The sequence below is a fragment of the Canis lupus genome, chromosome 30 (assembly GCF_003254725.2).
Source record: "Canis lupus dingo isolate Sandy chromosome 30, ASM325472v2, whole genome shotgun sequence".
NCBI classification, from domain to species: Eukaryota; Metazoa; Chordata; class Mammalia; order Carnivora; family Canidae; genus Canis; species Canis lupus.
Genome location: NC_064272.1, coordinates 1,655,117 through 1,682,381, shown reverse-complemented (window position 1 = coordinate 1,682,381; position 27,265 = coordinate 1,655,117). Strand labels below are relative to the sequence as shown.

At 42.8% G+C, this 27,265-nt stretch overlaps 1 protein-coding gene across 2 annotated transcripts in view; it reads left to right on the top strand.

Moving 5' to 3' along the window:
* Positions 1 to 27,265, top strand: part of RYR3 (ryanodine receptor 3) — a 510,816-nt gene that overhangs the window by 159,523 nt on the left and 324,028 nt on the right. For both annotated transcript variants that reach the window (XM_049104111.1, XM_025473335.3), the window contains exon 2: positions 129 to 248. In XM_049104111.1, the coding sequence (XP_048960068.1) occupies positions 129 to 248 (120 nt within the window). The remainder of the gene's footprint in view (positions 1 to 128; positions 249 to 27,265) is intronic.

The following is a 27,265-nucleotide window of genomic DNA, read 5'->3' as shown; positions in this document are numbered from 1 at the left end:
GGCTGCCCTCTCCTGTGCCAGGGTCAGACGGGTGTGCCCCTCGGGTGGCTGCTGATGCGGCAGCACGGTGCCCGGGGCCCTGGTTCCAAGGAGCCCCTGGCGCTCACGCATGTGTGTTCTGCCGGCAGGAAGATGAGGTGGTTCTCCAGTGCATCGCAAACGTCCACAAGGAGCAACGGAAGTTCTGCCTGGCGGCCGAGGGACTTGGGAACCGCCTGTGCTTCTTGGAACCCACGTCAGAAGCCAAGGTGAGCCCTGCCCGCCCTCAGCACTCGCCTCCCAAGCTGTCAGGGGCAGGAGGGGATGGGGAAGGTGAGGGCCAAGACGGACAGGTTTGCTTTTTGGAGTGGAAACTATGACTCTGCAGCCCGGGAGCCCGGGAGCCCCTGCAGCTGGGACCCAGATCCGTGGAGAACTGGCGGTGCCCGGTTGGCCTGTGTCACCAGGGATGCCTCCCAGTCACTGTCAGCCCTTCCAGGAGAGGTCTTTCTCCTGTTCCCAGAACACCTTTTTATGTTAATTCCTAGAGGTCTGAATGCACGTTCTTTACTCTCAGCCTCAGTGCAGGGTCCAGCAGGTGCTTGCCCCAGGCACACTGCCCTTCCCCTTCCTGCTCACTGTGACCCAGGGGCAGGAAGCAGCGGCTGCTCTGGCCCCCACCTGCCTGGCGACATCTAATGTCCTGTCTCTTCAGCTAAGCTTTCCAATCGTCTGTGCTTTTCATGATGCGTATGTCAAGGGGCTCCGTGTGCTTCACATGACCGCAGCACTTTGCAGTCCTGGCCAGACCTTTACATCAGTCAAGGTCCTGCAGAGAACAGAGCCAGTGGCATCTCTCTCTCTGTCTCAATACATGGATAGATGGGTTAGGGGGATAGATGGATATGGATTGAAGATACTTCTGCTGGCAAGGCTGGAGTCTGTACTCAGATCAACAGGGTAAAAACTCAGGCAGAGGTTAATGTTGTCTTGAGGCAGAATATTTTTTCTTCAGGAAACCTCAGTTTGTTTGTTTGTTTAAAGGCCTTCAACAGATGAGGTGAGGCCCACCCACATTACCGATGGTCACTTCTACTTAAAGTCAACTGATTATAGATGTTAATCACCTCTATCAAATACCTTCACATCAAAACCTGGATGGGATTCTGATTAAATAACAGAGGACTATAGTCTAGCAGTGTTGATGTAACACTGACCATCCCACCCTCCAAACTCAGTTGTCTCAGAGAACCCTTTTTTTATATATTAATACCCTTTATTATTTTCCTTTTAATAAAATAATTTTTATTGGTGTTCAATTTACCAACATACAGAATAACACCCAGTGCTCATCCCGTCAAGTGTCCCCCTCAGTGCCCGCCACCCACTCACCCCCACCCCCGCCCTCCTCCCCTTCCACCACCCCCAGTTCGTTTCCCAGAGTTAGGAGTCTTTACGTTCTGTCTCCCTTTCTGATATTTCCCACACATTTCTTCTCCCTTCCCTTCTATTCCCTTTCACTATTATTGATATTCCCCAAATGAATGAGACCATATAATGTTTGTCCTTCTCCGATTGACTTACTTCACTCAGCATAATACCCTCCAGTCCCATCCACGTTGAAGCAAATGGTGGGTATTTGTCGTTTCTAATGGCTGAGGAATATTCCATTGTATACATAAACCACATCTTCTTTATCCATTCATCTGTCGATGGACACCGAGGCTCCTTCCACAGTTTGGCTATTGTGGACATTGCTGCTATAATCATCGGGGTGCAGGTGTCCCGGCGTTTCACTGCATCTGAATCTTTGGGGTAAATCCCCAACAGTACAATTGCTGGGTCGTAGGGCAGGTCTGTTTTTAACTCTTTGAGGAACCTCCACACAGTTTTCCAGAGTGGCTGTACAAGCTCACATTCCCACCAACAGTGAAGAGGGTTCTCCTTTCTCCACATCCTCTCCAACATTTGTGGTTTCCTGCCTTGTTAATTTTCCCCATTCTCACTGGTGTGAGGTGGTATCTCATTGTGGTTTTGATTTGAATTTCCCTGATGGCAAGTGATGCAGAGCATTTTCTCATGTGCTTGTTGGCCATGTCTATGTCTTCCTCTGTGAGATTTCTCTTCATGTCTTTTGCCCATTTCATGATTGGATTGTTTGTTTCTTTGGTGTTGAGTTTAAGAAGTTCTTTATAGATCTTGGAAACTAGCCCTTTATCTGATACGTCATTTGCAAATATCTTCTCCCATTCTGTAGGTTGTCTTTGAGTTTTGTTGACTGTATCCTTTGCTGTGCAAAAGCTTCTTATCTTGATGGAGTCCCAATAGTTCATTTTTGCTTTTGTTTCTTTTGCCTTCGTGGATGTATCTTGCAAGAAGTTACTGTGGCCGAGTTCCAAAAGGGTGTTACCTGTGTTCTCCTCTAGGATTTTTATGGAATCTTGTCTCACATTTAGATCTTTCATCCATTTTGAGTTTATCTTTGTGTCTGGTGCAAGAGAGTGGTCTAGTTTCATCCTTCTGCATGTGGATGTCCAATTTTCCCAGCACCATTTATTGAAGAGACTGTCTTTCTTCCAGTGGATAGTCTTTCCTCCTTTATCGAATATTAGTTGGCCATAAAGTTGAGGGTCCACTTATGGGTTCTCTATTCTGTTCCATTGATCTATGTGTCTGTTTTTGTGCCAGTACCACACTGTCTTGATGACCACAGCTTTGTAGTACAACCTGAAATCTGGCATTGTGACGCCCCCAGCTATGGTTTTCTTTTTTTAAAATTCCCCTGGCTATTCGGGGTCTTTTCTGATTCCACACAAATGTTAAAATAATTTGTTCTAACTCTCTGAAGAAAGTCCATGGTATTTTGATAAGGATTGCATTAAACGTGTACATTGCCCTGGGTAACATTGACATGTTCACAATATTAATTCTTCCAATCCATGAGCATGGAATATTTTTCCATCTCTTTGTGTCTTCCTCCATTTCTTTCAGAAGTGTTCTATAGTTTTTAGGGTATAGATCCTTTAGCTCTTTGTTTAGGTTTATTCCTAGGTATCTTATGCTTTTGGGTGCAATTGTAAGTGGGATTGACTCCTTAATTTCTCTTTTTCAGTCTCATTGTTAGTGTAGAGAAATGCCACTGATTTCCGGGCATTGATTTTGTATCCTGCCACGCTACCAAATTGCTGTATGAGTTCTAGCAATCTTGGGGTGGAGGCTTTTGGGTTTTCTATGTAGAGTATCATGTCATCGGCGAAGAGGGAGAGTTTGACTTCTTCTTTGCCAATTTGAATGCCTTTAATGTCTTTTTCTTGTCTGATTGCTGAGGCTAGGACTTCCAGTACTATGTTGAATAGCAGTGGTGAGAGTGGACATCCCTGTCTTGTTCCTGATCTTAGGGGAAAGGCTCCCAGTGCTTCCCCATTGAGAATGATATTTGCTGTGGGCTTTTCGTAGATGGCTTTTAAGATGTTGAGGAATGTTCCCTCTATCCCTACACTCTGAAGAGTTTTGATCAGCAATGGATGCTGTATTTTGTCAAATGCTTTCTCTGCATCTAAAGAGAGGATCATATGGTTCTTGGTTTTTCTCTTGCTGATATGATGAATCACATTGATTGTTTTACGAGTATTGAACCAGCCTTGTGTCCCGGGGACAAATCCTACTTTCCTACTTTCGTGGTGAATAATTTTCTTAATGTGCTGTTGGATCCTATTGGCTAGTATCTTGTTGAGAATTTTTGCATCCATGTTCATCAGGGATATTGGTCTCTAATTCTCCTTTTTGGTGGGCTCTTTGTCTGGTTTTGGAATTAGGGTGATGCTGGCCTCATAGAATGAATTTGGAAGTACTCCATCTCTTTCTATCTTTCCAAACAGCTTTAGTAGAATAGGTATGATTACTTCTTTAAACGTTTGATAAAATTCCCCAGGGAAGCCATCTGGCCCTGGACTTTTGTGTCTTGGGAGGTTTTTGATGACTGCTTCAATTTCCTCCCTGGTTATTGGCCTGTTCATGTTTTCTATTTCTTCCTGTTCCAGTTTTGGTAGTTTGTGGCTTTCCAGGAATGCGTCCGTTTCTTCTAGATTGCCTAATTTACTGGCGTATAGCTGTTCATAATATGTTTCTAAAATCGTTTGTATTTCCTTGGTGTTGGTAGTGATCTCTCCTTTCTCATTCATGATTTTATTAATTTGAGTCTTCTCTCTCTTCTTTTTAATAAGGCTGGCTAATGGTTTATCTATCTTATTAATTCTTTCAAAGAACCAACTCCTGGTTCTGTTGATCTGTTCCACAGTTCTTCTGGTCTCGATTTCGTTGAGTTCTGCTCGAACCTTAATTAACTCTCTTCTTCTGCTGGGTGTAAAATCTGTCTGCTGTTTTTTCTCTAGCTCCTTTATGTGTAAGGTTAGCTTTTGTATTTGAGTTCTTTCCATTTTTTGAATGGATGCTTGTATTGCGATGTATTTCCCCCTCAGGACTGCTTTTGCTGCATCCCAAAGATTTTGAACGGGTGTATCTTCATTCTCATTAGTTTCCATGAATCTTTTTATTAATTTCCTGGTTGACCCTTTCATCTTTTAGCAGGATGGTCCTTAACCTCCACGTGTTTGAGGTCCTTCCAAACTTCTTGTTGTGATTTAGTTCTAATTTCAAGGCATTATGGTCTGAGAATATGCAGGGGACGATCCCAATCTTTTGGTATCGGTTCAGACCCGATTTGTGACCCAGTATGTGGTCTATTCTGGAGAAAGTTCCATGTGCACTTGAGAAGAATGTGTATTCAGTTGAGTTTGGATGTAAAGTTCTGTAGATATCTGTGAAATCCATTTGGTCCAGTGTATCATTTAAAGCTCTCGTTTCTTTGGAGATGTTGTGCTTAGAATAACTATCAAGTATACAATGGGCTAGATTGAAGTCACCAAGTATAAGATAATTATTATCTAAGTATTTCTTCACTTTGGTTATTAATTGGTTTAAATATTTGGCAGCACTCACATTTGGGGCATATATATTGAGGATTGTTAAGTCCTCTTGTTGGATAGATCCTTTAAGTGTGATGTGTCTCTCTTCATCTCTCATTACAGTCTTCGGGGTAAATTTTAGTTTATCTGATATAAGGATGGCTACCCCTGCTTTCTTTTGAGGACCATTTGAATGGTAAATGGTTCTCCAAACTTTTATTTTCAGGCTGTAGGTGTCCTTCTGTCTAAAATGTGTCTCCTGTAGACAGCAAATAGATGGGTCCTGCTTTTTAATCCAGTCTGAAACCCTGCGCCTTTTGATGGGGTCATTAAGCCCGTTCACGTTCAGAGTTACTATCGACAGATATGAGTTTAGTGTCATCATGATATCTATTCAGTCCTTGTTTTTGTCGATTGTTCCACTGAACTTCTTAAATGGGAATTTTAAGAGTCCCCCTTAAAATTTCTTGCAGAGCTGGTTTGGAGGTCACATATTCTTTCAGTTGCTGCCTGTCTTGGAAGCTCTTTATCTCTCCTTCCATTCTGAATGAGAGCCTCGCTGGATAAAGTATTCTTGGTTGCATGTTCTTCTCATTTAGGACCCTGAATATATCCTGCCAGCCCTTTCTGGCCTGCCAGGTGTCTGTGGAGAGGTCTGCTGTTACCGTAATATTCCTCCCCATAAAAGTCAGGGCTTTCTTGTCTCTTGCTGCTTTAAGGATCTTCTCTTTGTCTTTGGAATTTGCAAGCTTCACTATTAAATGTCAAGGTGTTGAATGGTTTTTATTGATTTTAGGGGGGGATCTCTCTATTTCCTGGATCTGAATGCCTGCTTCCCTTCCCAGATTAGGAAAGTTTTCAGCTAGGATTTGTTCAAGTACATATTCTGGCCCTCTGTCTCTTTCGGCGCCCTCGGGAACCCCAATTAAACGTAGGTTTCTCTTCCTCAGGCCGTCGTTTATTTCCCTTAATCTGTCTTCATGGTCTTTTAATTGTCTGTCTCATTTTTCCTCAGTTTCCCTCTTTGCCTTGAACTTGTCTTCTATGTCACTAACCCGTTCTTCCACCTCATTAACCCTGGTCGTTAGGACTTCTAGTTTGGATTGCATCTCATTCAATTGATTTTTAATTTCTGCCTGATTAGCTCTAAATTCTGCAGTCATGAAGTCTCTCGAGTCCTTTATGCTTTTTTCTAGAGCCACCAGTAGCTGTATAATAGTGCTTCTGAATCGGCTTTGTGACATTGAATTGTAATCCAGATTTTGTAACTCTGTGGGAGAGAGGACTGTTTCTGATTCTTTCTTTTGAGGTGAAGTTTTCCTTCTAGTCATTTTGCTCAGTGCAGAGTGGCCAAAAACAAGTTGTATTAGGAAAAGGAGAAAAAGAGAGAGAGAGTAGGAAAGAAAAGAGAAAAAGAAAAAAGAAAAAAGGAAAAAAAAAAAAAAGGAAAAATGAGAAGAAAAAGAGAAAGAAAAAGAAAGAAAGGGGAAAAAAAGGGTGGGGGAAGCAAACAGAAATCAAAAAGAAAAGAAAAAAGAAAAAACCACGGGGGAGTATCTCCTGATTCTGTGTACTTTAAGTCCCTTGACTTCCCCTGGAACTTGTCAGTCTAGCTGCTCTTCTGGGGGAGGGGCCTGTTGTGCTGATTCTCTGGTGTTAGCACTTGGGGGAGCTGCTCTGCCCCCTGCCTGGTGCAGGGCTCAGTGGGGGTTGTTCACCCCGTGAGGCCGCAGGAGGAACAACCGCAGTGGCGGGGCCAGCTCTGGAGCCCTGGAGTCAGCCCCCGCAGTCACCCCGGAGCTCTCCGTCTGCAGGGCCTGGAGGCTCCGGGTGGGGCCGCTGATCTGCTCAGCTCGGGGCAGGAGCGTCCTCGCTGTCCTGGGCCCTCCCGGCCTCTGCCTGTCCCGGGGGAGGCCGGATCCTGGGTGTGTCCCGGCGCCCTGTGCTCCGGGGCCTGAGCTGGTGGAGTCGCGCTCCCGCCCCGCAGCCCCTTCCGAGGAGCCGCCCCCGAGCCCCCCCGAGCTGCTCCCGCCCCGCAGCCCCCTCCGCGGAGCCGCCCCGAGCCCCCCCGAGCTGCTCCGGGTCCCGCCGTGCGCGCTGCAGCCCTTAGGGAGTTCGGCGCATCTCCCGGGCGCAGGTGTCTGTTAGTGTCCCCGGGAGCCCGAGGGCATCCCCGCCCTCCCGGGTCCTGCTCCACCTCCCCGCGAGCCCCTTTCCGCCCGGGAAGGTTGGTGCAGCTCCTGCGTCTCCGGGACGGGGCTCTCCTGTCCTGGGGACACTCGCCCCGGCCTCAGCCCGGCTCCTCGCCGAGCCCCTCCCCCTTGGAGGCCTTTTGTTTCTTTCTTTTTCCCCCGTCTGCCTCCCTTGATAGAAGCAGGAACTCTTCTCACTCTAGCATTCCAGCTGGTCTCTCTTTAAATCTCAGGCTGAATTTGTAGATTTTCAGGATGATTTGAAGGTTTTCTAGGTAGTTGGGTGGGGACAGGTGACTTGGGGACCCTACTCTTCCACCATCTTGCCCGTCCTCCCCAGAACCCTTTTTCTTTAAGGCAGAACACGGTCACTATGTTTTCTAGTAGGCCCCCCTTGGACGTGTAGTTTCTCCACAGGAACCTGCACAACACAGACACATGCGTATTATGACCAGATCCTAGAACACCACGTGTGCCCCATGATGGCCATATCCACCAGAAGCCCCTGTCCTCTCCATTTCTTTTTTGCCCTCCCATGAAAGTCACTGATTCCTGAGTACAAGTGTCCATCTGTGACACGTATGGCCAGTGCCAGTAGGACAAATCCCATTAAAATAAGTGACAAAGGGATCCCTGGGTGGCGCAGTGGTTTAGCGCCTGCATTTGGCCCAGGGCGCGATCCTGGAGACCTGGAATCAAGTCCCATGTCAGGCTCCCGGTGCGTGGGGCCTGCTTCTCCCTCTGCCTTTGTCTCTGCCTCTCTGTCTCTCTCTCTCTGTGACTATCATAAATAAATAAAAATTTAAAAAAAACATAAAATAAAATAAAATAAAATAAAATAAAATAAAATAAAATAAGTGACAAGGACAGTGGCACCCGGGTGGCTCAGTCGGTTAAGCATCCGACTCTTGATTTCAGCTCAGGTTATGATCGCAGGGTCCCGGAATCAAGCCGCACATTGGGCTGTGAGCTCAGCAGGGACTCCACTTGAGATATTCTTTCTCTCTCTCTCTCTCTCTCTCTCTCTCTCTCACTCTGCCCCCCTCTCTCTTTCTCATAATAAATAAATAGCCCTTAAAAAATAAATGGCAAAGAGAAAAGGAAGATTTTTTTTTTTCTCTTTTTAAAGGTCTTAGACTTGATTTCCCTGGGTTCTTTTTCATTTGCTGTTGCCCTAGCTAGCCATTTTTCTTTTCATTCCCAGCAGTCTGGGATGATAGGAAGATCACTAGGTTAAAAGTCAAGAAGTTAATTCTCAACCACAAGCTACTCATGTGACTATGAGCAAATCATTCAAACTTGTTTTTGGTTTTCTTATCTGCCAGATGAGGTATGGCCTCGTGCAGTGGAAAGAGCATTGACTTAAACTGGGAACCAGTGGTACCTTTTTCTGGTCCTCTACTGAGTGGGACATGGGGCAGTGGCTTAGGGCACCAACTCTGGAGCAGACTGTCAGAGTTGGAATCCTGTCTCTTACCACTCTCCAGCTAAGCCAGGATCTTGGCCAAGGTACTCCACTCTTCTCAGCTTAGTTTCCTCATCTGCTTAATGGGAATTTAATAGTAACTACCCGAAAAGGTTGTTATTAGGATTAAATGAGTTAATACTTATGTGAAGTGGCTCGCACATTGTAAATTCCGTATAACCATTGAGTACTATGATTTCATCTTATCTAAACCAGATGAAAAACAACTATATATCCTAACCTGAGAATACTTTGTATCAATATCCCATGAATAAAAATAACCCATACCACACTTAAATGCATCTGAGGATGAGAAAATATCCTTCCTAACACTCACTTGACTAAGTGTTCTTATTTTTTTAAGAGAGAGAAAGAAACAGATTGACAGAGTGAGCAGGGTGGGGGAAGGGGCAGAGGGAAAGAGAGAGAGAATCCTAAGCAGACTCCCCGCTGAGCACAGAGCCTGATGCAGGGCTCCATCTCACGACCCTGAGATCACAACCTGAGCCAAAATCAAGTTGAATGCTTAACCACCTGAGTCCCTCAGGCATCCCTAAGTGTTCTTACTTTAATTTTTCATTTTAAATTTACAACGAAGTAATAAGACTGAAAAAGGATGTAATAGATCAAATTTTATCATCTTGTCACAACTGTTTTCATTTCTTTTCAATTCAGTCTTTGCCCACATGCACCTATATGTTTTCAAAGTTGTACTCAGAGTGGATATATAGGCATTCTGCTGGGTTTTTTTCTTTGACATTTTAGCCTGTTCCATCATGCTATGTTGTCTTCATGGTTATTAAGAACAAACAAACAAAAAACCATGTGGTTTTGCTAGTTTACTTTTGCTTCTTAGAGTAAATGTCCAGGAGAAAAATGACTGGTATGAAGAGCATGATCAGTATTCAGCTGCTTTCCCCAAAGGATATACCAGTTGTCACAGTTGACACGCCCACTATCTGTGACATGAGCATGTGTCTCGTTTATATATAGTATGAGGAAATGGCACCATGAGTGTTTCTCAAAAATAAGTAAATAAATAAAAATTAAAAGAAAGAAAGAAACAGCTAAATTCATGGGAATGATAGAAAGTTCTCAAAACCTCCCATCACCATTCCAGGGACCCACCTGTTAGCCTCCATTTGCTGAGGCTTCAGTCTCTCATGCTGCCAGCTGCAACTATGCACACACTGATTCTGGCCTGTCCCCTCCCTTGCCACTGAATATTTCCCCTCATTCCCTGCCATCAAATTTCATAAGCACCTGTGCCATTCTTAGGTTCTTGGCGGCTAGCATAAGTCGTGCAATGAAATAAGACAGTGTGTTATTTCGTTAACTGGAGGCACACGCCTCCAACACCCCTCTTGGCACTGGCCGCAAAGCCACCCGTGATCTTGGTGTTCCTAGTCAAGGGTGTTTCAAGCTAATTGAGACTCAGAGATATAGAACTGAGATAAAGTCTAAGGAAAAGACTGAGAAAGAAGAGATGAGATGAGGTTCTCAAAAGATATTCCTACTGTACAGGCCCTCAGAAAGGGAGGTCACATGGAAGCAGGCAGTGAGAAGGTAGGAGAACGAGAAGCAAAGGTATGCCAACACTTGCTGTCGACACGGAGACTGTGTGATGCTCTGGAGGGCTCTCGTGACTTCCTGTGGGCCATGGCCCGCTCTCCTTTGAAGGTCTTCTGTAACTGCAGATGTCAGCAGATAGAAGCATTGTTTCTTAGCTTCCCTTTCAACAATGCACTGACCCCGAATTTTTTTTTAATGTACATTCTTTTTTTTTTTTTTTTTTAAGATTTTATCTATTTATTCATGAGAGAGGGAGAGAGGCAGAGACACAGGCAGAGGGAGAAGCAGGATCCATGCGGGGAGCCTGAAGTGGGACTCGATCCAGGGTCTCCAGGATCACGCCCTGGGCTGAAGGTAGCGCTAAACCACTGAGCCACCTGGGCTGCCCCAGACCCAGAAATTAAAAAGTGTCTTGTTTTATAAGAAAGACTTCAGAACTACAACCAGAGACCAGGAAACATGGAAAGGAAATGCTGCTGCCTTATTTTATCAATAATAGCAAATACTTTTTTTTTTTTTTTTTTGGTCATTTTTCAGTGGAAATCTTGTTCCCAGGAATTTACTACTTTTCCTCTGGCCCATATTATCTCATCTACTTTGTATCTTTGTATTTACAGTACTAGCTGGGGAAGGGGATGCAGACGGTTCTTAACTTGGTTTAACATAATATAGAAACTCCCGAGACTCTCTTAGACTGCTTGGGACTAGGCTGCACAGCAGGACAGGAACCACTGCTTGCCCACTGGAAAGGGTCAGGTACACCTGTGGGAATCCTTGCTTCTGAGTCCCCCAACCCAGATGACAGACAGCTCAGATGCAAAGGGGAGAGGTCCACACTGGGTGGGTATGAAAGTTAACATGACTTATAAGCCTCATGTACCTCGGGAGCCAGAGTTTCTTGTAACAACCCCACAGGCATAGCTTTTTGGGGGCCCCCTAAGGGAAACCTCCCCCCAGCTCTAAGAGTCTTATACTTGGGCAATTACAGAGATATGGCTTCCAACATGAGGTATCTGTGTCTTCCCAGTGTAGACTCGGGGCCAGTCAGGGATTGTCTTCACTGTAAGCAGTGTTCCCTAGTAACGTGATTCACGTGTCAGTTTTACCAGGCTGTCCTAAGAACAAAACTAGACAGTTAATGGAAGGTCCCGTTCTTGTGCAGAAGGAGAAAAGGATTTCGTAAGCCTCGTCCCACAGAAATCATTGTTGATGGTAGTCATGTAACTACTGTGGCCTCATCTGATGTGTCTGGAACTAACCCCAGCACCTTTCCAAATCCTCACTTCCTCCATCCTTAATGATAGATCATCAGAAAGTAAGAAGAGGAGTCTGGATGGGAACTTCTTGAAGATCAGTTTTAACAGACCAAGGCTGGTTTGTTTCACTGATTTTAATGAGGAAAAAACAGAAATTGGTGAAGTGAAACGACTTTCCCTTGAGCCCTCTGAAAGCCAGCGGCATGTCTGAGATCTCCGTTCCCCTGTTGGGGAATGCTTACTGATTGTGATGTGTTCAAAAGGAAAAATTCAAATTCAAGTCCCATTTCCAAACTGAAAACCTCTAGGGGAAATTGTAGTCCTGTTGTCTTCCACCTCCTCTTTGGAAAATGACAGGTAGTCTACTGTGGTTTCTGAGAAGTTGGGTAGGCTCTAAAGTCCCAGGACTAAACATCTGTGATTGTGCAGATGACATTATGTAGATAGCATAAATCAAGAGAGAATTTTAGGCTAAAAATAACTTATTTTCTATTATTTTTATTATCGTTAGTTCAGAATAGATTTACTATTTACTTCTAGGTTTTCTAAAAACCTAATAAGTCTGTGCAAATTTGCAGAGAAAAGAGGCTCAGCCTGAGGTCGGATGCTTTTCTTTGAACTTCTGATTGATATTTTAGAGTGTAGTATTCCCTATGAACTCACGATCTTAGGAAATGCCAACCTACTATAAAACTTATTTTAGGGGATCCCTGGGTGGCGCAGCGGTTTGGCGCCTGCCTTTGGCCTACGGCACGATCCTGGAGACCCGGGATCGAATCCCACATCGGGCTCCCAGTGCATGGAGCCTGCTTCTCCCTCTGCCTATGTCTCTGCTTCTCTCTCTCTTTCTCTCTCTGTGACTATCATAAATAAATAAAAAATAAAAATTAAAAAAAAATAAATAATAAAACATATTAAAAAAAAAACTCCCTTGAAAGAGAGAATGATATGTGGAAAATGTGAGCCCTTTTGTATGCTTGTTTTAATTTATGAGGCATCCTGTGCTACATGGCATGTTCCAATGGTGGGTGCTTATATGCTCTCATCTAATTTTTATAGCCCTGTGGAGCAAATGTTGATCTCACTTGTGGGGAAGAGGATGCAAAAGTTTAGACGAAATTAAGTAAATTCCTGAAGATGATTCACTCCAAACGTGAATAATTCCATAGTACTCAATAATAAAGAGTATCATGGATCCAACTTAAGGATAAAGAAGCCATATTTCTCCATGTGTTTAGATTTTAAGATTACCTGGGCAGATCTCCATACCCCCTCCCACAACCTTCCTGCATCTGCCCTCTGAATGCCTGACATTCCAAAGTTAGAAATATGTATTTTGCTTACATCAAATAGAAACTATTAAAATGCAAATGTTCTGAGAGAGCACATGAAGCAATGTTCAATTTTTATAGCTAATTTTTTTTTTAGTATAAATGACATAATCAAACACTTTCTTGAAACTAAGTCTATACAGAGGAATAAGGCAGATTACTAAGTGCCTCTCTGTTGTATTAGGATATAAGGCATAGAGATTCTGTGAATGTGAGATCAAACATCTACTGCATTGTGTATTAGGATAGTTAACCTGTCTTGACACCTCCCCTCCACCAGTCTGTGAGCCCTGAAGTAAAAACGCGGTTGGGAAACATGGCAGTGGACCATGGGGCAAGACTGTGAGCTGGCAATTCAAGATCCATTGCCAAATAGCCGTCTGACCATGGTTCCAATGACTCTACCTCTTTCTGCCTCAGTTTCCTTGACTTGAAAACTGTATCCGTATTATGGATTATTTTGAAGATTCAGTTACATGGGTCCCTAATTGTAAAGTACTTATAACAGTACCTGACACACACCAAAGTGCTTTTTTTTTTTTTTTTTCCCAAAGTGCTTTTTAAGCAGTAGCTTTTATGATCCCAAGTATGGAGTTAGACGCACATTAGGTCCTCAGGAACCACTGCTTGATAAGTTACCCACGTGCTAAATTAGTGATATTAGTTAAATATTTTAATCAGTTAAATATTTTACTTTTAAAATTTTAATTCTAGTATAGTTAACACATAGTGTTGTATTAGTTTTAGGTGCACAATATAGTGAGTCAACAACTCCTTGCCCATCATGATAAGTCTACTCTTATTCCCCTCCACCTATTTCATGCATCCGCCACCTACCTCCCCTCTGGTGACCATCAATTTGTTCTCTAGAGTTAAGAGTCTGGCTTTTTGGTTTGTTTCTTTTCTTTTGTTTCTCACATCCCACATATGAGTGAAACCATATGGTATTGGTCTTTCTCTGACTTATTTTGCTTAGCATTATACTCTCTAGCTCTGTCCATGCCACTGTAAATGGTAAGATTTCATTCTTTCTTATGGCTGAGTAATATTCCTTTGTGGATATACACCACATTTTCCTTATCTGTTTATCTGTTGATGGATACTTGGATTGCTTCCATGATACAGTTATAGTAAATAATGCTGCAATAAATATAGGTTTGTATATATCTTTTCAAATTAGTGTTTTCAATTTTTTGAGGAGCCTCCATACTCCTCCCCAGTGGCTGCACCAATTTACATGCCTACCATCAGCAGTGCGTGTAAGTGTTCCTATTTCTCCACATCCTCACCAACACGTTTCTTTGTTTTTTATTTTAGTCACTCTGAGAGGTGTGATGTGATATCTCATTATGGTTTTGATTTACAGTTCCCTGATGATGGGTGATGTTGAGCATCCTTTCCTGTGTCTCTTGGCCATCTGGATGTTTTTGGAGGAATGTCTGTGTCTTCTACCCATTTTATTTTTTAGTAGGCTCCCATGCTCGGTGTGGAGACCAACACAGGACTTGAACCCATGACCCTGAGATCGAGTCAGGTTGCTTAACTGACTGAGCCATCCAGGTGCCCCTCTTCTGCCCATTTTTAAATTGGATTATTGGTTTTTTGTTTTTTTGTTTTTTGTTTTTTTTGGTGTTCAGTTGTGGAAGTTCTTTATTTTTAGATGCCAGCCTTTTATCAGATATGTCATTTGCAACTATCTTCTCCCATTCGGTAGTTGTCTTTTAAGTTTTGTTGATTATTTCCTTTGTGTGCAGAAGCTTTTTATTTTGATTTAGTTCCAATTGTTTGTTTTTGCTTTTGTTTCTCTTGCCACAGGAGGCATCTCTAGAAAAATGTTTCAATGGCCAATGTCAGAGAAGTTATTGCCTATGTTCTCTTTTAGGATTTTTATGGCTTCAGGTCTCCCATTTAGGTCTTTAATCCATTTTAAGTTTCTTTTTGTGTATAGTGTGAAAATATGTATTTTAAAGGCCTGGATTTGAGCATCAGCGGGACAGTTATGACCTTTAAAGTAAGATACTAACAAGAATCAGAGTAAGTTAGATGAAAAGGATTAAGAAATGAGTGAATAGTTTTTAAAAAAAATGAGTCAATCAGTGGGTTGTACCTCTTTATTATTATTGATTTCTAATTTAATTCTGATATAACCAAAACCGTGCTCTGTAGATTTCAATTCTTGGCAATTTATTGAGACTGTTTTATTGCCTAACATGCTATCTTGCTTAATATTCCATGTGTTCTACTTTTAAAAAGTGGGTCTTTTTAAGTTGTTGGATAGTGTTTTATGAATGTTAAGATGGTTGGTTGTGGTGTTCAAATCTTCTCTTCTTACTGAGTTGAATTTATATCAATTGTTGAGATAGTGATATTTTTTTAAAAAGATTTTATTTATTTATTCATGAGAGACATGGAGAGAGGCAGAGACACAGACAGAGGGAGAAGCAGGCTCCCTGTGGGGAACCCAATGCGGGACTTAATCCCGGGACCTCTGGGATCACGACCTGAGCCAAAGGCAGATGCTCAACCACTGAGCCTGCCTAGGTGCCTACCCCTTCTGGAAATAGAGGTATTAAAAACTTTAAGGATTTGTCTATATCTCCCTTTAGTACTCAGTTTTGTTTCATGTATTTTAAAGCTCTCTCTCTCTTTTTTTTAAAGATTTTATTTATTTATTTATTTATTTGAGAGATACAGAGATAGAGCACAAGTGGGAAGGAGAGGGAGAAGCAGGTTCCCCATGGAGCAGGGAACCTGATGCAGGGCTTAATCCTAGGACCCTGGGATCATAACCTGAGCTGAATGCAGATGCCCAACCGACTGAGCCACCCAGGCGCCCCTAAAGCTCTCTCCTTAGGTGTGTGTATGTTTATAGATATAGATGCTTTTATATATATATATCTATGTGTATCTATATATACATATGCTTTTTATTTTCTTGATGAATTAATCTTTTCTCATTACCGAATGCTCCTTGATCTTACTGTATACTTTGATATTAACACAGCCGTAAATTTTCTATGCTTACTATCTTGTGGTATATCTTTTCCTTTTTGTTGTCAACTTGTTTATCCTTATATCTTTATATTTAAGGCATGTCCTTCATGCCTCCTCCCGCTTTTTACAATGTCTGCTGTTTTATTGGAGTATTAAGTCTACTTAACTTTACTGTAATAGTTGGTACTGTTAGGTTTTAGTCTACCATCTTACTATTTGTTTTTTTGTTTATTTCCTATGGTTTTTATTCTCCCATTTATCCTTTTATGCCTTTTTTGGGCTAAATCAAGTATGTTTTAGTATTTTGTTTTGTCTCCTCTGTTGGCTTTTTATCTCTACTTCTGTGTATTGTTTCTTAGTCATTACTTTTAGTGATTACAGTATAAATACCTAATTTCTCAGTCTCTCTTGAGTAGTATGATACCACTTTCTTTTTATCCTTTGTGCTATTATTGTCACATTTTATTTTTACAAGTTACATAACATGCAATACTTTTTTTTTCTTTCAAAGAGTCAGTTGTCTCTTAAGGAAATTAAGAAAAAGAAAAAATCCTCTTTTATAATACTCATGTATTTACCATTTCCAGTGCTCTGTATTCTGTCCTCTAGATCCAAACTCCCGTCTGGTAGCATTTTCCTTAAGCCTGAAGAATGTCCTTCAGCATTTCTTGTAGTGCAGGTGTACTGATGACAAACACTCCAGCTTCTGTTTCACTGACCATGTCTTTATTTTTCCCTATTTTTGAAGGATATAAAATCCTTGTTTTTCCCCCTATATCATTTTAAATATGGTATTTTACCATCTTTTGGTCTCCTCTTTTTAAAATGAAAAGTGAGCTATCATTCTTATGATTCCTCTGTATGTAGTAAGTCTTTTTTTGCTGGCAGGTATTAAGAATTTTCTTTATCTTTGATTTTAAGCATGTTGAATTCATAAGTACTGTAAGACATCCAAGAAGAAATCTTGATAGACATCTGAATACATAAAACAGAAGTTCAGCAGAGAAGTTGGGATTAATCTCTTCAAAGATTCAGGACATTTTGTTTTTCAGTTTGAACGATGACATTTGAGGGTGGTTTTCTTTACATCTGTCTTGCCTTGGTTTTGCTGGGCTTCACGAATCTTTTGATGCTTGTTGTTTTATTTGTTTTTAACCAAGTTTGGAAACTTGAGAGCCATTACTTCTTAATATATTTTTTTCTGCCACATTTGCTCTTTCTGGAATTCCATTTACTTATATATTAAACTGTTTGATGTTGTTCCATAGGTCACTAAAATGGCTTACTTTTTTCTTTACTATTTTTCTCTCTGTGCTTCAATTTGAATAATTCCTGCTGGCTTGCTTTTATGTTAGCTGATACTTTATACTATTTTTTTATGGTGAAAAAATTTATATTTAGATTTATAGCCGGCTGGACTCAGTTTAGATGATCCCAATTTTGTTGGCAACATCCAAAGCATCATAGTCAGGAGTCAGTCGAACATATGCTTTCTTCTCTCCATCAGGCCTGATCAAGGTGTTGACCTTGGCCACATCAATGTCATAGAGCTTCTTCACAGCCTGTTTGATCTGGTGCTTGTTGGCCTTGACCTCCACAATGAACACAAGTGTGTTGTTGTCTTCTATTTTCTTCATGGCTCACTCAGTAGTTAGGGGGAACTTGATGATGGCATAGTGATCAAGCTTGTTTCTCCTGGGGGCCCTCTCTTGAGGATATCTGGGCTGCTTTGGGTCGTCGGAATGTAGGTGACGTGCAGATCTTTTTTTTTGTGACTGTGCAAGCCTTTCAGCACCGCTTCCTTAGCTTTCAAAGGCTTTGCTTCGGCATCGGCTTTGGGAGGGGCAGGGGCTTCTTTCTTTGCCTTTGGCGCCATCTTTGAGAAAGGGCAATACTTTTTACTTAATATAAATGTGCCATTAACTCCCTCCAGTGAATTTTTTCCAGTTATGTATTTTTAAATTCAGACATTTCCATTAGTTCATTTCTGAGGTTTTACATAGTAACCTTGAAGTCTCTTTTGACATTATTCCTATCTTTTTCTATAAATTTATTAACATAATTATAATAGTTCTTTTAAATATTTTACTGTTAATGCCAGTATCTGGATTGTCTGTGGGTTTACCACTAACTGAGCTTTCTCTTGATTTTGAGTCACATTTTCCTATTTCTTTTGATATCTAGTAATTGTATACTAAAGATCGTAAGTGGTATTTTGTAGTTCTCATTTATTATCTTCCCCTGAAGAGTTTTGCATTTGATTCTAGCAGGCAGTTAAATTATTGGTAGACCTTCTTGATTTTTATGGAAGCTTAGTCTATTTTGGTTTTGATTTTATTCCTAGACTATAGTCCTTGGTCTTCTGAGTTTTAATGAAAATCCTAAGTGTTTCCTTCTAATAGCAAGAGTTGAACACCAAATTCTGACACTCTAAAATTGGGTACCTGCTGAAATCTTCACTCATTTTTAGTGGTCTAGCTGTAGCCCTCCCTTAGATACTTGAAATAACTGCCCTGCACGGTTCAGTTGTCCAAAACATTTGAGGGACATTTGTGTATTGATTTTTGGGTTTTCATCTGTGGTGGTTCTGTTCTTCCCAGAGTGCTCCTTTTCAATTTCCTGATATTCTGACAGCCCAGAGTCAGGTCTCTGGTTTCTCCATCAGGCCTGATCAAAGTGTTGACCTTGGCCACATCAATGTCAGTATGTCAATAGTAGCTTTTTTCCTGAGGTTTATCCTCCATGAACCCCATGAACAGGGGAAGTATAATTGAATATAGATTCAAGGGAAAATTTAATTGAATATAGATATCACTTATTGGACTTCCCATCTTTCAAGAGTTCTGTTCCTTCCAGCTTTAGGTTGTTCTCCAGTGCCTGCAAACCGTTTTTTGTTTTTTGTTTTTTTTTTAATTTTTGTTAAGAATTTATAATAGTTATTGTCAAGAGAATTATTCTGGTCTAAGCTTCTCCATTTTTACCCAAATCAGAACTTCATCAGTGAGTGTTTACTACTCTCTGAAGCAGTTGAATGTTAAAAGGAAGAAGAGGGGCACCTGGGTGGTTCAGTCAGTTAAGCCTCCAACTCTTGATTTTGGCTCAGGTCATGGTCTCAGGGTTGTGAGATTGAGCCCTGTGTCAGGCTCTGCACTGGGTGTGGAGTCTGCTTACGATTCTCTCTCTCCCTCTCCCCCCCCCAAAAAAAAATAAGGAAGAAGAGAAAATAGTGGTTTTTTTTTTAAATAAAAAATTAAAAATTTTTAATTTTTAAAAATAAAAAGATTTTACTTTTATTTATTCATGAGAGACACAGAGTGAGAGAGAGAGAGAGGCAGAGACACGGGCAGAGGGAGAAGCAGGCTCCACGCAGGGAGCCCGACATGGGACTTGATCCCGGGTTTCCAGGATCACGCCCTGGGCTGTAGGCGGCAGCGCTAAACCGCTGCGCCACTGGGGCTGCCCAAAAAATAGTGTTAAAGCAGAATCTAGGTTATAGTGCTGTGTCCACAGTGAGAAACACAAGAATGTTTCCAGGCAAAGAAGGAGGAGGCTCTAGAGAAGGAGAGATTGAGGTTGCAAAGAATGGAGAACTAAGAGATGGCACTATTATTGAGGGGACTAAACTGAGTGCAGCTTTGGCATATGCAAAAGAAAAGGGAGAAGATGAGGGGATTTTGAAGTAGCAAGGATAGGAGCTGAATGTGAACAGGGGTTTGTTGTCAGAGGAGAACATGAACTTGTGAAAGCTATATGGATTCCTCATATTAAAGGAGGAAGTGTAGATTGCAATTGAATTGAAATCAGGTATGGCTAACAATGCATAGGATGGCTAAAGAATGAAGGTAGGAGGGGATCCCTGGGTGGCTTAGTAGTTTAGTGCCTGCCTTCGGCCCAGGGCGTGATCCTGGAGTCTCGGGATGGAGTCCCATGTCAGGCTCCCTGCATGGAGCCTGCTTCTCTCTCTGCTTGTGTCTCTGCCTCTCTCTCTCTCTCTCTCTGTCTCTCTCTCTGTCTCTCATGAATAAATAAATAAAAATTTTAAAAAATACTTTCTTAAAAAAAAAAAAAGAATAAAGATAGGAATCATCAAGTGTGACTCCAGATGTATAGGCTTCTGCCCATAAAGGGCATTTTATCAGTGAAAGGAATTTATTTGGAAAGGAGTAAGTTAGGACAGAGGGTGGTGGTGGAGCTTATGCACTGAGGTTTTGACATGTGGAATTCAAAAGGCCAGTAAGAGACGCAAGAAAAAAATTGATAGGCATCTGGACATATGGATTAGGAGTTCAGAAGATAGGTTAAGAAATATTGGCTTATCAGCGGTTTAGCACTTGCCTTCAGCCCAGGGCATGATCCTGGAGACCTGGGATCGAGTCCCACTTCGGGCTCTCTGCATGGAGCCTGCTTCTCCCTCTGCCTGTGTCTCTGCCTCTCTCCCTCTGTGTCTCTCATGAATAAATAAAATCTTAAAAAAAAAAAATATTGGAAGGCTAGTAAACCCAGCTATGAGAGTGAGTGGCAAATAATGGGTTAAGATACGAGAAGGCCTGGAAACTTTCAATATTTTAAAATGAGTGGAGGAAGAGTAGCATCACAGAGAATGAGAAGGAGCATCCTGAGAGCTCAAGGAAACACAGGCATGTGTGGTGTCATAGAAAGCAAAGGCAGAGATCAAGAAAGGGGCATAATCAGTAAGGTAGAATGCCACTTGGAGGTAATAAAAGGTCAGGTAATAAAAGGTGTAATGTGTCCATGAGATGTACTGACTTGGAGGCCAGCAGCAATCTTGGTGAGAGTTCTTCTCAATGAGGGGATGGGGTAGAAGCCAATTTATTTATTTTTTCAGAAGCCAATTTAGAGGAAGTGAAGAGTAAGAAATAAATAAGGCAAAGGCAACCCATGCAGATCATCTCTAAAAGAGAGAGAGCGATGGCTGGAGAAGGTTTGGAGGATGGAGGGACTTCTGTACTGGGAAAGACATAAGCGTGTTTAAGAGCTTATGGGAAGGTGCTGGAGGAGGAGGACAAGGAGAAAAGAGGAGATGCAGGAGAGGGAATGGATGGGTTAGTGTGAAAATTGCTGGTATAATGGAAAGGGCTGGTGTTAAGAACAGACGAGGAACTGACTTTCAAGGAAAGGAGGAACTTCTATGCCCTTGAATAGGAAGGAGGATGGCAAGGATGAGAGTAGATGGGTAGGTTCTGTCCATTTGGAGAGAGAAGAGTATAAGATTGCTAAGCAGGGTGTGGGCCCAGCATTGAGGTCTACTTGAGGTTGGTGACCATGAATTTTTAGTGCTGTCAATTTTCTGACTGTGTCCCCTTCAGTCCCAGCACAGGCATGAAGACAGTAGATGGTTAATTCAGCCAGGGTCAAAACATTGCTGGTGAGTGTGATCAGTGACAGGGGGGCAAGAGAGTCTGGGACTCTGGCCAATGAAATCTTAGAATTTAAGTTGAATGATAGCAAAGAGAAATAAGTGATAAAAACAGCAATGAGAGCAGTTGAGTGTGTAAGCAAGCAAGCTGGAAGATGAGTGGATGGTGAGACGGTGGGCTGTGTCAGAGGTTTCAGAGTGCAGTGGTTTGGTTGAAGACATGATTTTAGCCTATGACCATGAGAGAGGGTGGCTGAGCTGGAGTACAGACGAGCATTGGTAAGGAGGAAGCAAAGTGCATGAGACGTTGTAATAGGTGATGGATATTCACAGAATGCATTGACTTCCTATGGCTGCTGTAGCAAACAACCACACAATAAGTGGCTTAAGATAATGGAGCTTATTCCCTTATAGTTCTGGAGGCTAGAATCTGAACTCAAGGTTTTGGCAGTGTTATGCTACCTTGGAAGCCCCTGTAGGGGGATCCCTCCTTGCCCATTCCAGTATCTGGTGGCCCCATGTGTCCTGTGGTTTATAACGGTGTAACCTTAATTTCTGCCTTCATCTTCACATGGTGTTTTCCTCTCATTATAAGGACATTAGTCACATTGGATTTGATGACATCTCTTAAGGTCCTATTTCCAAATATGGTCATATTCACAAGTGCTGGGTGTTAGGTCTTCATATATTCTGGGAGGGCACAATTCAACATAAATAACATTGTGAATGTTGGAGTCCCCAGCAGTAGGAATAAAAAGGAGCTGGAGATTTCAGTGAAGGGAAGGTCCAGGAAATACACAAATAGTAATGAGGGAGGGAGTGGAGGATGATGTTACCAGGAGTAGGCAACTTAAAGAAGAGGAGCTAACTTGTAGAAGAGTAATGATCTGGAGATGATCCTGGTGGGACAAGGATATAGAACCCACCTCCTGAACTTCAGCAACATGAGGTGTGAGAGAATGAGCAGCCTATAGTTGGGAGGTCCCCTCGGGAAGCAAGGTCCTTGGGGAGGAGCTGGGTCTGCCCAGCTGGTCTTCAGTGAGAAGGCAGAGGGTGAATGATAGAACATGTTGATCATGGCATAGGTGTTCTAGAAGGGGCAAGAGGCCAAGTGAGGAGATGGGAAGGTGAGAGCATTAAGGAAAGGACCCTACAGAAGAGAAAAAATCATACGGCAGAGAATTTACACAGCAGCAGTTGTCCAAGAAAACATCTTCTAGAGGATGGTGGCCATGCGGTGGCACGAGGACACGAAGGCCAGTCATTCTGTTAGACAAGACATTCCTTTTCTATTCGCTGCCACAGCACCTGTTTGCATGTTGAGTGTTTGCTGCCCATGTGTGCAGACGAACAGAAATGGCTGGGAGTATTCTGGATAGGTGTGCCCGCATGGTGAGCTGGCCCTCTGGGGGCCCTGGGGCCAGGGCAGGCTGTCTGCATCGAGCAGGTGCTCTGTAGCAGGTCATCGTTCAGGTTGGGCTGGGCGCTGTTATCACTTTGTGCAGGGAGGAGAGGAAAGGTCCTATCGGCCTACATGTGAATTCACCAGCTCCGAGGGGTAGAGTACGATTCCAGCCATGCTTAGGTTCTGAAAAACACAGCTCCAGTTCTTTTCCATTAACAGCGAAACTATTTTCTTTCAAGAAGTTTTATTCTTATTTCTCCATCCACACTGAGCCTCACACTCTGCTGTTTCTGATTGCCGGGAGAGGAGAAGGTAAACAGGCAAATAGCATAAAGATCAAGTTTAACATATGTCAGGTTTGCTTTTTTTTTTTTTTTTTTTAAGATTTTATTTGGGAGAGAAAGAGAGTATGAGTGGGGAGAGGGAAAGGCAGAGGGAGAGGGAGAAGCAGGCTCCCCACTGAGCAGGAAGCCCGATGTGGGGTTCGATCCCAGGACCTGGAGATCACAATCTGAGCTGAAGGCAGATACTCAACCGCTGAGCCACCCAGGTGCCCCTCCATATGTCAGGTTTTTTGATGCATTTGTCATTTGCTGGATCTAAGAACCTTGTTTGTTTGTTTGTTTTTATTCTTTAAAATATTTTATTTATTTATTCATGAGAGACACAGAGAGAGAGAGAGGCAGAGACACAGGCAGAAGGTGAAGCAGGCTCCATGCAGGGAACCCAACGTGGGACTCGATCCTGGTTCTCCAGGATCACACCCTGGGCCAAAGGTGGTGCTAAACTGCTGAGCCACCAGGGCTGCCCAAGAACCCAGTTTAAAGAAAAAAAAAAAGGTTCAATCTTTTAACCCTGAGATCTTTCCTCATCTATATTGTCCGCCTTCCTACTTGAGTTATTAATACTTTAGTGATGACTTATCTGCTTGAGGCAATACTGGTCCCCTCTTTTTATTTAAAGACAGTCTGTACCTTAGTGGTGGGAATCTTCACAAAGAATTTATTTAGTGTGTAAAGTGGCACCATGGCTCTGCTGTTCATTTGTCATTTACTTGTTCACAGCAGACAAATGGCCCCAGGTGAATTATGAGTAGGTCGTATTCATACCCGGGCTCCTCTGCAGTATTTAGTACTTTGGTCTTCAGACCTAATAGCTGCTATTTTGGTTCCAATTAGCAGTATTTTTTTTCTTCCTCCATCAACTCCTGAACTTACTAATTGTATCACAAAGACTTGCCATTTTTTTACCCTGTGATTACCTTCTTTTTCATTTGTGGCTTTTAATGGGAGAAACATGACGGGTTGCATTTGCGTTAAAATTTGAATCTTGGGCAGCCCGGGTGGCTCAGTGGTTTAGCTCCACCTTCAGCCCAGAGTGTTATCCTGGAGTCCCGGGATCGAGTCCCATGTCGGGCTCCCTGCAAGGCACCTGCTTCTCCCTCTGCCTGTGTCTGTGCCTCTCTCTGTGTCTCATGAATAAATAAATAAAATCTTTAAAAAAAAATTGAATCCTAAGGAAACAAGCCATGTCCTATGCATCTTTTTTATTACTCATGGGTATTTTAAAAGGGGGGGATGAACTTAAGTCATGATTATGGCCTTCTGTATAATCTTTTGAGGTTGTGTGCATATTCATAATTCACAGATCAAACCATTTCTAAAGAACACAGGACAGTGACTTGAGAGAACTGGGTTTGTTCTCCCTCTGGCTTGTTGTAAAATGTTACACAAGATAACCCCTTGGGTCTGATGGTGACTGTCCTATGAGGAGAGTTTGGTAAAGGAACTGTTTCTAATGGTTTTAGAGGTTAAGATTTCCAGATGTTTAAGTAGACAACTTCTCCTTTTCAAGCAGTTCATTCAATAGTTTTATTCCTTAAAGTTTTTTGTTTTTTTGTTTTTTAAGATTTAGTTATTTGGGGCAGCCCAGGTGGCTCAGCGGTTTAGCACCACCTTCAGCCCAAGGCCTGATCCTGGAGACCCGGGATCGAGTCCCACGTCGGGCTCCCTGCATGCGGCCTGCTTCTCCCTCTGCCTGTGTCTCTGCCACACTCTCTCTCTCTTTCTCTTTGTCTCTCGTCTCTCATAAATAAATAAATAAATAAATAAATAAATAAATAAATAAATAAATAAATAAAATAAAATCTTTTAAAAAAAGATTTAGTTATTTATTTGATGGGGGGGGGGGGCAGGCATGCACGAGTGGCAGGAGGAGTACAGGGAGAGATTCTCCAAGCCTGGAGCCCAGTGTGGAGGGTCCATCTCACAACTCATGAGGTCATGACCTGAGCCAAAACCAAGAGTCAGAGGCTTAACCTATGGAGCCATCCAGGCGCCCCTAAAGTTTCATTCTTTTTTATAGTGACCTAAACAAACTACATGCACTCAAAAATTTAATGAATCCTTTGTAAACAGTATTTTCTTTTCCATTTCCTGACATGCAGCAAATAGGTGCTTTTAAATAATTCCAGCACATTAGAGGATTAATTTGTTATTGTTCACAGACATTGTATTTCAGGGAACAAAGAGTTCCTAATGCTATCATCCCAGAATTTAGCTGCTTTCTCTCTCTTAGGACATTTGCAAATAATTTTCCTCCCATTTCACTTAAACTCAACTGAGCCTTATCCAAAGCCTTTAGAAGATGCAAACAGCTGGTGCAAGACTGTTTGTGTAAGCCTCTCTCAAACAGTTGTTTCTTAGCTGTGGAGTGGTTGACAGAATTAAAAACCCCTTCCCCTAATGATCCATGGCACTATTGGAGCACTTTCATCAAGGACTTTTGCCTGAAGTCCTTGAGCACTTCACTATATGTCCCAAGATATTTCTACTACAGAACAGAACAGATTGTCATCTTTTTGGGCATGGTTCAGGCACACTGCTGCCTCAGGGCACAGAGGGTGAAATAATTGATCTCCCATCCACCTCTTCCATCCCAGAAGCAGTCCCTTGAGACTTGAAATTTTAATTGTTACCATGATAAGCTTCGGTATCTGAGTTGAGACCATTTCACTTCTTTTACTTAAAGATGAGGAGAGTTTTTAGAAACTAAGGCATGCTCTGAGACCGAGTCAACAAAGAAGCCATAGTGTTCTCATTCAGCAGAAGCTCTAGTAAACAGCTAGAGAGAATACTCTTGGTGGAAAATGAAGCCAAGACAGAGGACTTTTGGGCATTCATGAGAAAGTTTCCAGAGCCTCCTCTGATCACCATTCAAGTTGAAACATAAATGCTGTGTTTTTGCTCATTACCTGGTTTCCCAAGTGAAGTGATGTTAAGAATGTTTTATCTTTAAAGATGGTAAGCCTGGGGGGCTGGGTCCGTTAAGCATCGGCCTGCCTTCGGCTCCAGTCATGATCCTGGGGTCCTGGGATGGAGCCCTGCAGCTATGCCTTGTTCTGCGGGGAGTCTCCTTCTCCCCTCTGCCTCTCCCTCTACTGGTGTGCTTGCACTAGTGCGCTCTACCCCCCTCTCTCCTTCTCTCTCAAATAAATAAATAAAATCTTAAAAAAAAAAAAAAGTCTGACTAACATGTAGGGGTTTTGGCACAGAGCTTGTCTGGAAGGGCAGTGCTTCTCAAACTCGAGCAAGCATATTCTTCCTTCCCGAGCCTTGTATTGGGTGGGGTCAGGAATCTTTTTTTTTTTTTTTTTTTTTAACTTCTGTATGATTCTTGTGCAAGTGGTCCTCAGACCACGCTTTCAGAAATTGTTGCGGGGCTGAATTCGCAGTCATCAGCCCTCGACACCTGTTCCCTCGTTTGACTACGTGATGGTACAGTAGCTAGCCTGCTGAGGTACACAGACGTCCTCGTGAAATGGAGCAAAGCTACGCCCTTGACTTCGTTAGCATCCCATTCACACTTACCTGCAGCCTGCCACGGAGCATCCCAATTGCTAGAGTAACAAACCAACTTGCTGCTTTCACAAGATGTACAAGTTTAGTAGGACGCCAAACACGGCTTCCATCTCCCTCTTATTCACGGCGAGCATTGGGACAAATGCCCCTGGGGAGCAAGCGGGTAATTTGGAGCATTTGTCTCCGTAGGATCTTGGCAGGCTTTGCTTAGGTCACCGTGAGCAAGGACTCGGCTTTTTGGGGTGTGCCATCACGCCGCCAGTTTCCATCACTGTGCTCATCCGCTCGCTGGGGGGTGGGGCAGGCGGCTCAGGCAGGTAAGCATCTGGCTCTGCACTTCTGCTCAGGTCGTGAGATCCAATCCTGAGCCTGGCTCCACACTGGGCTGGAGCCTCCTTAAGGCTCTCTCTCTATCCCTTAACCTCTGCCCCTCCCTGCTCTAAAAAAACCCATTCCATCCTGGAGGTGACTCCTGGTTGTCCAGGAGGGGAGGGACAGGAAATGCCACAGTCTGTCCTGCAGCATCTGTCTGCCAGCCTCAGTAGCCGGGGTCGGCTTCCCCGCAGGGCTGAGACAAAGGGAACGCTAGTGGTGGCCCAGGACGTAGGTTTCCTGGCCAGCTTCAAGGATGCTGAGCGATGGGTTGGGTTCAGGTAGGAAGAGACTAAGTCTCCTCATGGTTTCCTTATGTTGATCGGGAGCTGGTTTATGCCCTGAATGAAAGGGATCCGTGATCTCAACGAAGGAAGCTTTGGAGAGAATGGAATATAACTGATCTTCGCAGATGACTGTCCAACTCCTTACTTAGAATGTTTCCTGGTGAGGAGACATTATTGAAGCTCTAACCTGAGGAGGTCATATGCCTCTCCG